This window comes from Mycetomoellerius zeteki, unplaced genomic scaffold (assembly GCF_001594055.1).
Source record: "Mycetomoellerius zeteki isolate Tzet28-1 unplaced genomic scaffold, Tzet1.0 scaffold706, whole genome shotgun sequence".
Taxonomy (NCBI): Eukaryota; Metazoa; Arthropoda; class Insecta; order Hymenoptera; family Formicidae; genus Mycetomoellerius; species Mycetomoellerius zeteki.
Genome location: NW_017257727.1, coordinates 25,232 through 41,271, shown reverse-complemented (window position 1 = coordinate 41,271; position 16,040 = coordinate 25,232). Strand labels below are relative to the sequence as shown.

Genomic DNA, 16,040 nt, shown 5'->3' with positions numbered 1-16,040 from the left:
GGATTGGATATCTGAATTCTCAGATACCAACATCAGCGAGTATTTGGATCATATTAAATAGATAGGTTTTGATACGGATGTTAAGCATGTTCGCTCCCATTAATCGATTGCGCGTTTGAGCATGGATACAACAGGTAGTTTCAGGAGACAATAACGCGATTACGGTGAATCCGCAGCGCGATCAGTCTTCTCCGTGGATCACTGCTGATAGACAACGCATACAGAAGAAGCTCGTTCGTTTCCGTCGTCCTCGCAAATGGAACCAACGGGTGTCAAGAGAAGAACCCTACAATTACCGTTAATTAATGTGTTTCGCATCTCGAGAAGGAAAATACACCGGGGAAATTCGAGACAATCGTATTTTCAAGAAGAACGAATTTAGATAGCTCTACCGTGAACGGTCCTAGGTACCAATTAGAGTACTTGAAATTTTTCACAGTAAAACTTTTACCTCGTTCGCGACAATTAGTTGGACCTATTATAGTTAAGTAACTATTTATTCCCTAGATTCGATCGCGTACGATAAATCTCTTACTCTTTCTATATAATCGATTGTTACATGAAGAAAAAAATCACTTCTTTTTATGCGTTCTCTAATCGATATTCAGTTCATTTATGTTCATTTAAACTTACCATGCATTATTTTAACTTTCAAATTACTTGGCTCCATTTCATCGTCTGCTTTTAGCAGAATTGTAACAGAAATTAAATTATAATTGAGATAAAAGAATGAAAAATTGTTATATCGTTGACCAAGTCATCGTAATTATAAGAAAATTTCGTAATTGTTTAAATGCACTTATATGTAAACTATGTTTTATTAAAACATAATTAATTTCCCATTATATCAGGATACAAGACTGTATTTTCAGATATGTATATTTAAAAATTTCTCTCCTGTGAAGAAGATTTTAACCCCGACTCTAATCGCGCGAGTAAGTACTTATTGCAACTTAACAAGCTCCGTTCAAAGTGAGTTTCATTTTAACGGAATTTTAATACATAGCTTACTTATTATGAAACTTAATTCTAGTTACACAAGATATTTAATATCGCAACAACCAAAAGTTGCGAGCAAAGTGGGTCTAAATTGAATTTCTGTTAAGTAAAGATCATTTTCACGTTCATCAGAGAAGCACACCGTCCAAACTTGATATGAATTTTGAAGTAACAAAGCAAGCGCACTCATCCAGAAATGTGCTGACAAACGAATCATTAATCAGTTCGCATGACTCACATTTTTCCTTCTGCAGAAAAAGATTTAAAAAACGGGGAATCCAGGACCATCATCGGCATTGAAGTGCAAGCTTCATTCTGGCGCATTCGTCATCGTTTTTCGCGCGTCCGATCGGTGCTCCTTTCGGCTCAGGGACAGATAAATGGCTTTGTTTTCGAACTGCGTTTCCGCGTAAGCGGACATTGATTACCGGTAGTTGAAAAAGTTAACTTCGCGCTTAGGGAATCGCTATGTGCATGCACCGCGCGCGTTTGCTTCGCGATCCAACGTGAGTACACGTTATTTACGAGACACCGGTTCCCTCGAGAAGGTAATACCAAGTCCTCTTTATTGAAGTTCCAGCCGAAATGAAGTTACGAGCGTTCGTTCAGCGATCGAGAATACTCTGTTCTTCACGCGATCATGATCCGATAATAGATTCTGACTGAGCGAGTCTCTTAACGCGTCGATTTGCGACGAGAAACGGATCCTCAGAATATCAACTATCATGTATAGTTATATATACCGCAATATATATCGTAACATCGCGTACTGCTCTGCATAGAAATATTCTGACTTTTCTTTTGTAATTGAAATTATTGGAGATTCGTGCAGAAAAGTATTCACTTTTAAACACTATACTGTGGAAATGACACACTTACGTATGGCATACATCCGATTCGATTGTTTATAACTTTCATAAAAATGAACATATTGTAAACAATTTTTTTCAAACGAAACGCCAGATGTTAAAGAATATAATAATAAAATAGTGCCAAACAGATGTACGTATGTACCTTCATTAATACGTTCTTATACCGTAGATTATCGGTAACTTTCCGTTCAGCCCTTTTGAGAGAGAGGAAGAGAGAGAGAGAGAGAGAGAGAGATATTTTGGCTATATAAAAAAATGTAATTATAAAATAATTTCTAGTATTATTTGTGGATACATAGTTATAATTTATTATGCAATATTAGTGTATTAGACCTTCTTCTTTACAATAATTTCTGTAATTTTTTTTAATCATTATGAAATACACATTATTTAATAAATATATTATAACAAACACAAATAAAAATACCGTGGGTCATCGATGACACGGCGTGGTGAAGTCATTTAAAATTGGCACGGAACGTGTAAATAAAGTTGTCTCTACATAATTCGCAAATAGCAAAACGTTCGCAAATGCAGATGCAGAATGACGTATCACCGTATGCAGATACCGTAAGATACACGCAGATGCAAATCAACCGCAATGAACTCAACTGCGACAGCGTTGACATTTTAAAGCGTTGATATTTTAATTTAAGTCAAATTAGATAAACTATGTGTCTGCCATTTTTCACATCATGGAAATTTATAAAAAGGGTGGCTCTCTCTGCTGATAAATACAAAATTTATTTTCATTATTGTTCGCTGTTCTGTCATTGGTCAACTAAGTCGCTGCAGTGCAGAAGTTAACATGACGGTCCAGTCCAGTCTATATAGGTCGCTATTCGCAAAACGCAGATCTTCATGCTGCGTCTGCGTTTATAAACTACATTTTATGATTTGTGAATTATGTAGAGTTTAAAGAAATTATAAGCAATAGAAAAAATATTAAAAAATATTGGAAGAAGAAAGCCAGGTGTACCAAAAAAGATGTTTAAGGGTAAACATAAAGGGTACATAGCAGAAAATCAGATTTTGCATTTTTTTAGAAGAACAATATATCAGTTTGTGTAAATTGCTCAAACTAGTGAGACAAGCAAATAAAATTCTCAATTTCGTCAATGCCTGTAGTCTAACAAAAAAAAGGGAGTGCAAATATTGACAAATGTTATCGTCTGTATTTCAGCTTTAAATAACTGGGGAAACTAATGATTCTAAACGACTATAGTTATAAACTATTATTGCATATATGTCAAATTTCTATCCGGATATTTACTTGCGACAAGAGTCTCGCGATACGAACTCCAGAACAGTATAATATCAGTCGCTCATGACAGAGTGTGTATTCGCATTAAGCAAATGTGTACCTCTACATAACTGCAAAAGCAATTCAAGCAAACAAGATTGCTTTGAGAGGGAGACACAAAGTAGACTAAAGCTCTCTTAGAAACGCTTCATTTGCTTCTTATTGTCTTTCACGAAATTGCGAAATAAAGTATATCGTTTCGGGGTGGATTTTGCGAGGGACGCAAGTCATAACGAGGACGAAAGACAAGAACGATGTCGGCGGTTCGGCGTATTCTCCTCATACTTATTTGCTATACGTACGCATGCATGTGCATCCAATATGCAATAGCAAGTTTCAGAGGAGCAACAATACTGTATTTGTATGCCAACATCGGCAACCCGGCATGCAATGTATATTCATCCAATTCGCATCGATATGTTGATCACGCATCTTACCGATAAACGATCCTGAAATTTCGTTCGGATATGGCCCAGGAACGCCATTTATCCTTCGGCTGTCCAACCGTTGCGTTGGAAGGAATCGAACAGTAAACAAACGCAAAAATTTGCATGAGAGTCTACGTAAAATAAGAGACTTAATGTTTGGAACGACTTTCGAACGAGAAAAAAATTAATTAAAAAAAGCATTTCGAAGCGGAAGAAATGATTCAGAGATAGTCATCTTTGTAATATGATTATAAAAATAATAAAAAGAGAAATTGTAATACAGTGAGGAAAAAAATTAAGGGAGAGCTTTTACCCTTTTAGCATCTCTCAAGGGAAAGCTTTTACCCCTTTCTGCCCTAAGGAATAAAATATTAAGCTGCGAGTAAAACTCATATCCCGTTCTATCCCGATATCTCTTATCCTGGTTTTTCTTAAGCTTATTTCATAATATCCTGTGGTATTTGATAGCGTAGTTCTTCCTAATAATAATATACAGTAATATATTTAATTAGTAACTCGCATGTGTGCACTCGCAATGTTTTACACAAACTGCACACAAAGATAATATAATAAAATACTACCTTCATGGATTTTGCAGCAACGTAATTACGGGATTTTCTCTGCTCCCCAGTAAATCGAAAATTTTCGCAAATACGAGTTATGTGGTACACCAACAGGCTTTAAACGGAGAAATAAATTGCGCAATTTTCAACTACACATTAATTTTGGAATCAAAAACCTGAAAAATGCACGCGTTGTTACGATACCAGATGTTTGTAAAATCGCGCATAATGTTGCGTTGTTGAAATAATTAAAACAGTTAATTTTGCGTCGCAAAAAATTTATGCGGTAAACAAATAGTTGCTGAGTCGCGCTTTATATTGCGAATTCGATAAACGTGTATATATAAGCTATCTGTCAATAGATAGTTACGGATTGACGCTTTTTGACTTCTCGGATAATTCATGGCTCTCGAGAGGAAAATTCTAGATACCAACGTTGACGGTGTGAATGTAACATGGAAATGAAAACCAGATGATAACAGAGAGAAGACATCGGAAAGGTCGGCGAGGGTCGTATCGATCTTCGTAACACCCGATATTTTCCTCACAGAGGCACATCTTTCATGAGAATGCAATAGATGAAGAAAAAAATTTTGAAAAACCGTCGAGCATTTAGAACATTCTGCAAGACGGAGAAGCGTAATTGCTTCCGGCTTGGAGATAATGATCCTACTTCAAAGGGTAGTAAGAATAAGTCACGATAAATTTCATCCTTAGAGAGTGCGGTGTAGTTACGATCTGAAGGATACTGCAGGATTCGTCACACAGGATGTCGTTTGGCAGAGCTTGCCGCTATATCTGTCCCATTTTAGCAGGAAAAGATTCATGTTGCAGACATATGAATGCGAAAAATATGGATAACAGACAATCAATTCAGAACTTTTCGTATGCACTGAGAGAAAAGTTTTTGATATCTGTGATTATAATTGATATTTGTGATATATATTACATATTACCATAATTATGATTGTTACTATAACGTTATGGTTGTTCCAAAAAATGACTATAAATTACATATAGTTAAATTGTAATAATTGCGATCATTTTTATGGTAAGAATAACTATAATTTGTATTCATTTTCGGTGCCAACTATATATTTTTGTTGATAGAACTATACATGTAATTATTATTAATATTATAGCAATGATAATCATAATTATAACATGTAATTATAGTAATAAATACCATAAATTTTTCTTTCAATGTGTTAATTTATTAGGTCTTTAATATTTTTTACTCACCTATATAATAGCGGTACACCCATAATATAATTTAATTACAACGAAGTATACTGCTTAAGAGATTTTTTTTCTGAAGGAAAGGAAGCGTATTTTGAATGCCAACTTTGCAATTTAATCTACCTATGATTCGTTGATCGATCAAATGAAGAGGATGGTCAAGGCATCGTATGAAATATTTTACGAGCCAATTTGGCGCCACATAGTTCGTAAACGAAGCAGGATGCTTTTGCAAAAAAGTTCGGGAGGAATGAGCTTAGCGAAATTGCGGATCCATTCGTCGTGCTTGCAGTGAGAATTCGATTACCCGGTGTACGTTTCTTACGGGCTTTCTTGCGGAACGGAGATTTGGAATTGATTTACGATGCCGATACAAGGCAGATCGAATAAAACGACATGGGGTTGATCGGTCAGACGCAACCGTTATCACAGCGAAATAAACTTGCAGCTGCGTTACGCGACTTGAACTTCCTTTCCATTATCTCATAAATATTTTACATCTCTGCAATTACAGTGATTCGTCTCTCTTGAGAAAAAAAAAATTTCTTTTCTAAGGGATTTTATTCGGAGCCATTAATTTATTGCCGCATTACTTGTGATAACAGACATACATTTTAGACGCGACCACCTGTAATAGCTGCTTTTGGAAATTCCATTGCGACACAAATCGTGTACGGTTTTGTCCTTTCCGCCATGCAGACAACCGCGGAAGAATTAATCCGGTTAGCTCGCGCGAGCCATGCTCGACTGTGACTGATGAATGAAATCCGGGGGATGGAGAGATCCGGGGTGGTTGACCTTATTCTGCGTCAGCCCCGTCCTCCATGCAGCATTCGCGAATCCACTTGCGATCTTTTCCCTCGTTTCCGCGACCTCTCGACTATCCCTCCATCCTCTCTCCCCGTAGTCCCTCCCGCAGCCATCTTCACCGAGAGGTATGTATACTCACACAGTCTACCCCGCCACTGACGTAACCCCTTCTGACGTCACACATGGAGCTAACTCGGCGCGCGCTACCCCTGCATCTCCCACGACGAGGACAACGCTCCCTCTCGCCAGAGCTCTTCGCCTTTTTTCTCCCTTCACTCTTACGCTCTTACTGACATATCAATGTTTATCAACGAATGTTTACGCTGAAAGGCAATAACGATTAACACAGATGTTTTACTGCAGCCTTTTCGCGTCATTGATCGAGCGATAATTTGATATTTAATTCAAGAACATGATTAAATCATGACCTGTACATGAAGATAATATAAATTCACATGTATTCCACATATTAATTATACAATCAAGGTCACGTCATGATGACATATCGTAAAATAGTAGATGATAAATTTTATTTCTATATCTCGATATTCATCGAAAGAAGATACAAGCGCACATCCTTGATTATTTATGAGGAGAGTTTAACCTTCATTCGTAATCATCTCATAATGTCGTTCAAAGTTTTTGACAAGATAATTTCTCAGTTGCTGTGGTATTAAAATGATATTATGATAATCGCGTTCATACTTTATAACTTGAGACGCGAGCGAGTTCAGGATTCAAACTCAATGTAAAACGATTTTCGTCGCGTAAGACTTTGCGATTAGCCGAGCTGTTTAATTTTACAGATGTATTTCCACCCTCCGAATCTCCAGCGGCGCATTATTCCACGTAACGATGGAAAAATAGGAGAAGGAAAAGATCGATCGACCTCTCGATGCCATCCCTTCTCTTCCCGCGCGTCTCCTTTGTATTTCTTTTACGCTCCATAAATTCGCAGTAACCGAAATCGGTACTTCGTTATCGCGATCTCGTTTCAGTTACTGAACACATACCGTTGTAACTTTGTTACACAAAAAAAAGTACGTAACAACTGGGTTAGCCAAACTTTTCTTCCTTCCCTTCTCATACAAATCTCGAGTTAACCACTGCAACTTTTGCGCGGAATTCGGGGCGTTGACTAATCGTACCGCGCAGATATTAAATTCCTCCGGAAAAATTACGACGTCGAGCGTCGAAGTGATCGTCGATTGGCTTCTGGTAACGTTCGCGATATAAAAATATGAATAAAAAGATACAATAAAAATACAATGAATTGTATAGTTTAATAACAGATTATTGTCTTGAACAATTTAGAATTTCTTCTTGTGATTTTGCCCGTTAATATACACTGAACAAAATTTTATTAAATCTTAATACATATTTCTTTGAATAGTACTAAGTAAATATTCACTTACAATAAATAAATATTTACTCAATAAAAAATGGTAGTTAAATCAAATTAATGATTTTTGTATCAAATAAATACCTACATGTTTATTTAGTAAATGTTTATTTATAATTATTCATACTAATATTTATTAAAATTTAATTTTTTTTCCCAGTTGTATGTATTTGTACACATTCTGTACAATTCAGCTTTATACCGTATTGACAAGTTCACGGCTTCAATTTAACGTTATCTCTGTATATACCACACTTAACTAAATACTAAGCCGAAGTTCAGGTTAAGTTTCACTTTCCCAGTCTTCATCATTCACTTACAATATACACTGTTAGAAATATTTGTGAATTTACAATACTTCTACAATAGAAATATGCAGTAAATTTACAAATCATGTAACGTTTTGCTGCGATTTCACAATATTTGAGAATTTACAATAGACATTTGCTGTAAATTCACAAATCATGTAACGTTTTGCTGCGATTTCACAATATTTGAGAATTTACAATAGATATTTGCTGTAAATTTACAAAAGTGACGCGTTGTGGATGCGCATTGGGGATTTGCGCATATCTCGAGGTCCCGGGACGCCTGGGCCTGCCAGCCGCCATTGTTTTCACTGCGGCGTGGTCGGTCGTATTATAGAGTTCGGTCGTCGCCGCCGCCGACATTCTGCTTATATTTTTAGTGAATACAAACGTGATTTTAACAGTATAACTGGCTGTATTGCATACATCATTGTGAAAGCTGCTTGTGAAAGGTCAAAAAAGAATTAACTGGCAATTCAGGCCGAATCAGAAGAACTGGCAAATCAGTACCGAAGACGCGTAAAGTTTTGACACGCGTTTCAGGCATCTCCGACTGAACAGCAATTATACTTTGTAAATACTTATTCACACACACACATACACGCGCGCGCACTCACGCACACGTTTCTATCGTTATAAATTACTACAATTGGTTTTATTATTACTATTTTATTTAATATTTACAGGAGAATCGCTATTTGCCGAAAATGCAAGGTGCGCGGTAATAGTGGAAGGCAAAATTTGCTGCAGAACTAAATCTGTTTTACAGGGGTTTCAATTAACATTTCTTATGTATTACGTTTTTAGTTTATGCTGCTGTAGTAGTGTATCTAAAACTTTGGAGTTTATACAAAGGTAATAATATATTTTTATAATTTGTGTTATTAATGTCGTTGTCATCGTTGTCATTATTGATAAATTATCAAATTTTTATAACTATAGAGTATCCTGAACTTAATAGATACACTTTATTATTAAATCAAACGATTAAAACGAATGTTTTATATAAATATTGTTTATTTTAAATAGTATTACATAATAATTATTCCAGAGTTTTCTTTAGTATCAATCCAAGCACGGAAACTAAAAAATTCAAAAATTCAAGGAAAAAATATACTAATTATGATCCAGCCGTAAAAAAATTGTGGGATTGTATTTAAAAAATGCTGTAAATCATTTGCTTACATATTTTACACCTATATGTATAATATATTCAGGTTTTTATATATTCATATATTTTATATATTCATTGTGTTCAAGTTTTTATTCATTATAATATTCAAGTATATTTTTGACATTAACATTAATGTATTGTATGCATATATATGTATGCACCTATGTATTTCATTATTTATTTACTCTTTGTAAAAAATTTCTTTTTGTACGCGCATTTTTATTTGTACATATTTTTATTAGTGTACTAATAAATATTCTTTAAGTTAATTTCTTATAAAATAAATATTTTCTTTTAAAATAACACAATAGAATAAAATATGTAATAATTAATAAATGTTAACTATATAAACAAATGTTTTTAAATTCTTTTTGCCTAATAAAATAAAGCACAGTAATTTAGATAGGTTAACCGAAATTTTGAAATTATATAAAAAATTGAGGTAATATAGTGTGTTCAAATAAATATACAAAACATACATTATTGGTGCAATAGTATGTTTTATATGTTTAATTGAATATTCTCTATGCCGCGTCAATCTTTTATACAATTCAAAATTTCTGTTAACCTGTCCAAATTACCCCGCTTTATCCTAATTTATGCAGTTGTAATTTTACAACATATATTGTGTTTTTACAATAAAATGTTGTAATTTCCAACATAGATACACTTTAAATTTACAGTACATTTTTGTTGGATAAAAGCTTCCAACACTTTTGTTGTGATTTTACAACAGAAATTTCTAACAGTGTATCTTCTTTTGTCTCCTTTTGCCTTCTTGCCATCTTTCGATATTCTATCTCTTCCAATTCAATGTTCATCGGCTTTCATCAATTCATTCGGTAATTTCACCGTTAAATTGATCGAGTGTGTGTATCTTTCCGCTACTTCACGCCATATTTTATCGTATAATATATAAATTTATTAGGTCTCGTTTTCTTTTCCTTTTTTCAGGTGAGGAACTGTGGATTGGTGTAATAAAACCTCGGCCCCAGGAGTGGCCCGGGGGTTACCCTGGGGACCTTGGAGAAGCGATCGTGCGAAGACGAAGTGGCTGAGAACGACGAAGGACACGGGAGGCGGAGGAGGAGGCCGCTATGAACGCCAGCGTTAACATCGAAAGGAACTCCTGGCGGCTGCCTCCCGATGAGACCGTCCAGGTCGCCGATCCCCGTTCAAAATCAGCCCAGGTAAAAGAGGTAAATCGCTCAGCCGGCTCACCAAGTGGTCCCTATCCTAATCTTCGAGTACTTCTCGTGGATTGTACGATCAGGTTTAAATGCATGTAGATGTACGGTCGATGGAAGTTGATACGGTGCTAGTACCGATTATTAATTCGCGAACGTTTACGAGAAATCAAGCTTACGATGAGATGCGAGTTAATAATCTATACTGTGCAATAATTCACGGTTTTTAGATTAAAAATCGTAGAAGAATAAACAAGATTGATGTAATTTATTGTACTGGATTGTTTAGTATAGTCGCACAATGACAAATCTGTGAATGCATAGAATCAGTCTTTCTTTCATATACATAATCCTTCAAGTAGTTGAACTAGATGAGATAGTTCCATCTACACGTCTCTAAAATGTATTTAATATAAAAATATAGTAGATATTAAAATGTGAAGATAAATGTCACTATTTTCTGTCTAATAACTTTCCTATGAAAACTTCAAAATAATATTCAGTATAAATAATGATGGGCTTTAAACAAATCGAAAACTTTGAAAATATATTAAAAATCTCGACACATTTGAAATATTATTCAAAATAAATAAATTTTTAAGTCCTATATTTTTTAAACATATATTTTTTCAGAATTATTTATGATTTATTATTATTTTAATCATTATATTATAATTTGAGGGATTGTTTTATATATCGTTATAGATAACAATTTGTCTTTAAGAATATTAAGTGTTTTAAATATTTATAAACGATTATAAAACTTTTAAGGAAAGCTTTTCCAGATATTCAAGACCTTTCAGAGTTTCGAGATATTCAAAACTTCCAATGTTTTCAAGAACTTCCAATTTGAAATAATACTTGAAGCAATTTAAATCTTCGTACGACTGAATTACTTCTAAATTTTTGGAAAAAGAATTCATACGCCTGTCATTAGACTTTTAGTTGATGTTAAAATGTCATGATTGTATGTGTTGCATTTTGCATATCATCCTAAATAGACAGTAATGTTAGGTTCGAGTGCCGGATCGTACGACGATTAAGCCCCTCGCAGGCGCACGTGCTCGCAAAGTGGTAGAATTACTTGCGTTAAGTGCCGATAGCAGCATTAGTGACCACTCAGAGTAATACATTCAAATAGCGTAGTTACACCGCGTATAAACTACGAGTACAATGACACACGTAGTACAATACACGTAGTAAGCTTGGTTTAAGAAGTAAGGGTAAGAAATTGTCCAATCACAGTTGATTATTCTTCTCACATTCGACTGTGATTGGTCAATTTCTTACTCTTACTTCTTAAACCAAGCTTACTTTGCATATTGTAGACAGCGCCTTACTCGGTAACGAATATCGTTTCCGGAGCGATAGTTAGTACAGCGGACTATCACGAGTAGACATTAAATATTCATGTTGCACGATTTTTGTAAATATTCAGTTCTCTCACAAAAGACCAGGCCTTTCCACAAAACACCACTTTCTGATAGAAAATTCGTTGAAATCTCGATAGCTCGAAGCTGTTTGTTTACTTAGCCTTTCTGTGAAAGGGCTAAATTTACAATTATCCTGCGACATTCCTATAACGTTTAGCCATTGATCAATATCTCAACTTTAAATTGATGACCACTTTGACAAAGGCAGCAATTACCGCCTGTTCAGCGACGGAATATAAAAAGAATACTCTTGACGAGGTATTTAAAATAAACACTTAAAGTCTCGTTAACTCAATGTCAACGTTCTCTCGAGTGCGTGTAAAAACAGGCTATGCAATAACGCGTGTAAATGCATATAAGCTCAATTAAGCTACGGAATAACGATAATTAATTGTGGCTATCAATCGAGTCGTTGCGAGGAAAATGATAATAAAGTGACATATTCCATACGTGACAAAAGTATCCGGTTTTTACAAAGCTGAACAATTCGCACAGATATTTTTTTAGGCACTCCACCTTGTTATGTAAAATTGCTTCTTTACCCACCAGACGGCTCTTTCGTTCTGGTTTATGAGCACTTGCAAGTCCACGGAAAGTGTTACTAAAGTTTCGCCCGGTTCCGCCCGTCGTTTATTCGCGATACCCACCTCCGTCTCCGCGCTTCCACGAGAAGTAGTTTAATTATATTTAAATGAACCGACCGTCCAGAACAAAGGCTGCGAGCCGACATTCTTATTTTTGCAAAAATCATCGCGCTCGTTGAAAGTAAAATATAATCGCCAACCGCGCGGGTTCTCTCAATTATATCGAAATCACTTCTGCGTTTTATTTGTATTAAGTCAGAAACATTGAAAAGTTAATATCGCGCCTTTCCTAATTAACCTAATGTTTTCGATCGAGTGAATCCACATAAAAGAGCCGTGTTTTACACAATAAATGCGCGTTAACGATCGCCTTTATCACACCCAATCCATTAGCAGTGAGATTCCACGAACCGTGTCTGCTTGTCCTTTGCTCACCTTTGACTTTTACAAGCTTCTGATTGTGCAAGTCGATTGAAGGAACAAACCATCACGAGTATCCGTCAACTGACACGATTCGCTCTTTGACCGAGAATTCGAATTAACAAGCTTTTCAACATCGAAAAAATTCATAAATAATTCATATAATTTAACACCTAAAGAATTCTCGCAAATGATTCAGAATTGTGGTGAAATTAAACTGTCCACAGTACAAAAGCTTTATAATTGATAAACCAACAGGGAAGTTCATCAATTCACTCGACTAATGGCGTAACTTCAGCTAGTCGACTTTTCACCAATTTTTTAATAGCATGCCACGTGTCTTTGGCTGATCGATCAGTCTACCGTTACTCTTATTCGTATGCAATTTTCGTGTGTGCCGTGTCCAGTCGATATCTACGAGCGTAAACAAATTTATCACCCGTCGCGTTGGCGGTAGAAAATGGGAAGAGAGAACCGCAGGGAACAGGAGCACGCAGCAGCGTGACGGAGGGATTCCGCACGACGACAGAATCGAGAAACTTCTGTTAGCCGGTAGCGCACACAAACCTAGAATAACTCGATTATCGGACTACCTGATAACGCGACGAGACCGAAGGATGACGGGGTTGGTGTCTAGAAGAACGGGAAACCGAGGCGCGTTGTGCGGCGGCAACGTCTCGCCCTCTTCGATATGCATATGCGAGTATGCATACACGCCCACGCGTCCCACAAACGCATACAATACGCCTCGACAAACCCGTACACGTTCAGCAAAGCCACTGCCGCAAAACCAACAATGTTTTACTCGTTGCCGTTCCGGCGACCGCCGGTGTCCACGCGCGACATTGGTGTCCTCGGAGTTACGCAGAGATTCTCGGTAAATTTCCAACAAAAGAGTTAAATGTCATTCGAAACTCGGAGCACGCGCTGACTTTATCTGACGACGACCGAAACACTTTACGATCGATGGCAATATTCATCACTTCGGTGATACGTAGGGTGTCATATACGGGCTTCCATAAATGGAATCAGATCAAGCAAATAACACGAATAAATACGAACAAATGAACCTTAATCATGGCAAGGACGAACTCAAAGAACCTCGCACTAATTATAAGGAAAATTGGATCTCGGTGAAATAATTTAGTGAAATAATTTTTCACATACATATAAATTATATAATGTAGCTTATAATGTGATGAACAAAAACATGTTATGAACAAGGCTTAATAATGATCGAATAGATGTTTTTGAACTACGATGTATCAAAGTTGTAAAACTTGTGCTGACAATATCTTTAGTACACTGTAACTCAATAGCTATCCATTGAGCCTTGTATCTACGACACTTTTTGTTCATCGCATTATATAAGCTACATTATATGTGAAGACTACGTATACGGAAAGAATGGTTTTATTGAAATATCTAAAAATTTATCTGGATATAGATCTGAAAATAACTCTGTTGGACTATCAAAATAATTATGTAAAATATTCAAATGATTGCTTAAATGTCAAAACTTTTTACAGCATTACTCTCTCACTATGCTTGAGTTTCCTCCATAACAATTTTGATGGCTCAACAAAATTATTTTCAGATCTGTATGTAACTAAATTTTTAAACACTTCAACAAAGTCGTTCTTTCCGTATAACTCATTCGCCGAGACTCAATTTCATATATTCGTTTTCAGGGATCAGAAGACAAAGATAGCTCCAACCGCGGTTGCTTTTGGTTGCTATACCAGAAACACGCCAAAAATCGCCTATTATAAACTACATTCAGAGAATGGAAGTAACTCGTTACTTGTGACGAAGTTACAGTTACAAGTTACTTTTTAGGTAACTTTACTGGTAACTGCGTTACTTTTTTTTGGTAACTGTAATGGTAACTTATTGTTAGTTACATTTTTTGGTAACGGTAACGAATTTTACAGTTACTTTTATCGTTACTTGGCACACGATTGGACATAGTTCGATTAGACACAAGCCACTCATAGCGCTTAAGACTAGAAAGTCCCTATTCACTCGTCTGATGTGATTGGTGGTCGTCAATTTTAAAAAAGTAACGGAAAAGTAACGAAATGTGACTTTCAACGGTAACTGTAACGAGTTACTTTTAAAAATCGGTAATTAGTAACTATAACCAAGTACTTTTTCTACTCGGTAACGAACGAGGGGTAACCACTAGCTAAAATATTGTCCCGCAGATTTCATCTGATTACAAATAATTTTTTTCACTACAAATGAAGTAATTTGGTAAAATATACGATTTTATTTAATATTATACAATGACTTCTCGTGATTGCATATGTAATTATCGGGTTATACATAGAGATTTTATATGAATTTTATAATGATTTCGAGGACTCTGTCTCACGATTACATTAAGTGGTTATCCCCTCGGTAACAAGTAACTGTAACTTATTACTTTTAAAAAGTAACTTTCCATTCCCTGACATTATATGTGAGGAGCAATCTTTCACAATGTGTTTCGTCCAAAATTTATAATTTTTAGAAAACGAGAAAGAAAGCCACAAGAAAATTACGCGCTTTACAGAAAACAATTAGAAGGTCTCTAGTTAACTTTTAGACCGCCAAAATTATAGATAGTTCCCACGTAAAGCCCTATAATAATCCATATATATGTCTACTATACATTGTTCGATGTATATGAGTCATCGCATGACGTCATATGACGTCATACCGGCGGTATAGAGGTTAAAGGATATAATGCACTTCGAATGTCTAGGTTTCTTCAACATATAAATTGATGATGAAAAAAACATCCCAGAGTAGCTCATAATGCCTTATAATATGAATCTTTCAATACTGAATACTACGTCATCTCTAAATAAAAAAATGAAATTTTGGAAAAAAAAACATATTTTGAAAGTCTGCTCTTCATGTGAAATCTAACTTATTTCACGGGACCTAATTTTCCATATACAATTAGTGCAAGATCTTTTAAATTGACGTTTCTTTTTTCAAAGGAAAGAGCGCTTGCTACGTCCGTCCATGCATAAACGTTTGTTCGTGATCGTTCATCCTTGCTAACCTGATCTTGGATCTACCTTAACGTAACGTTTCGTGTTACGTAAATCTCCATCAACGTATTCTTTTCGAAAAAACAGTGATAAATTCTCTGGTGGAACGAAAACGAGAAAATAATTACTTAACAGCCGGCGTACGCTTGGCGAGTACCCTTTAATTTGAATGGACGCACGGTGTGGAAAATCATTACAGCTCCTAAGGAGGAACCACTGCGTTGAAACTACAGTTTCGTAAGTTCAACACACGCCATTTCCCAGACTTGTTGTT

The 16,040-nt window shown here is 35.7% G+C and overlaps 1 protein-coding gene across 3 annotated transcripts in view; it reads left to right on the top strand.

Moving 5' to 3' along the window:
• Positions 1–16,040, top strand: part of LOC108729183 (inactive dipeptidyl peptidase 10) — an 84,333-nt gene that overhangs the window by 48,393 nt on the left and 19,900 nt on the right. For 2 of the 3 annotated variants that reach the window (XM_018458162.1, XM_018458163.1), the window contains exon 2: positions 10,053–10,297. In XM_018458162.1, coding sequence (XP_018313664.1) covers positions 10,196–10,297 — 102 coding nt within the window. In that variant the 5' untranslated portion in view covers positions 10,053–10,195. The remainder of the gene's footprint in view (positions 1–10,052; positions 10,298–16,040) is intronic. The other variant, XM_018458164.1, reaches the window with a different exon arrangement.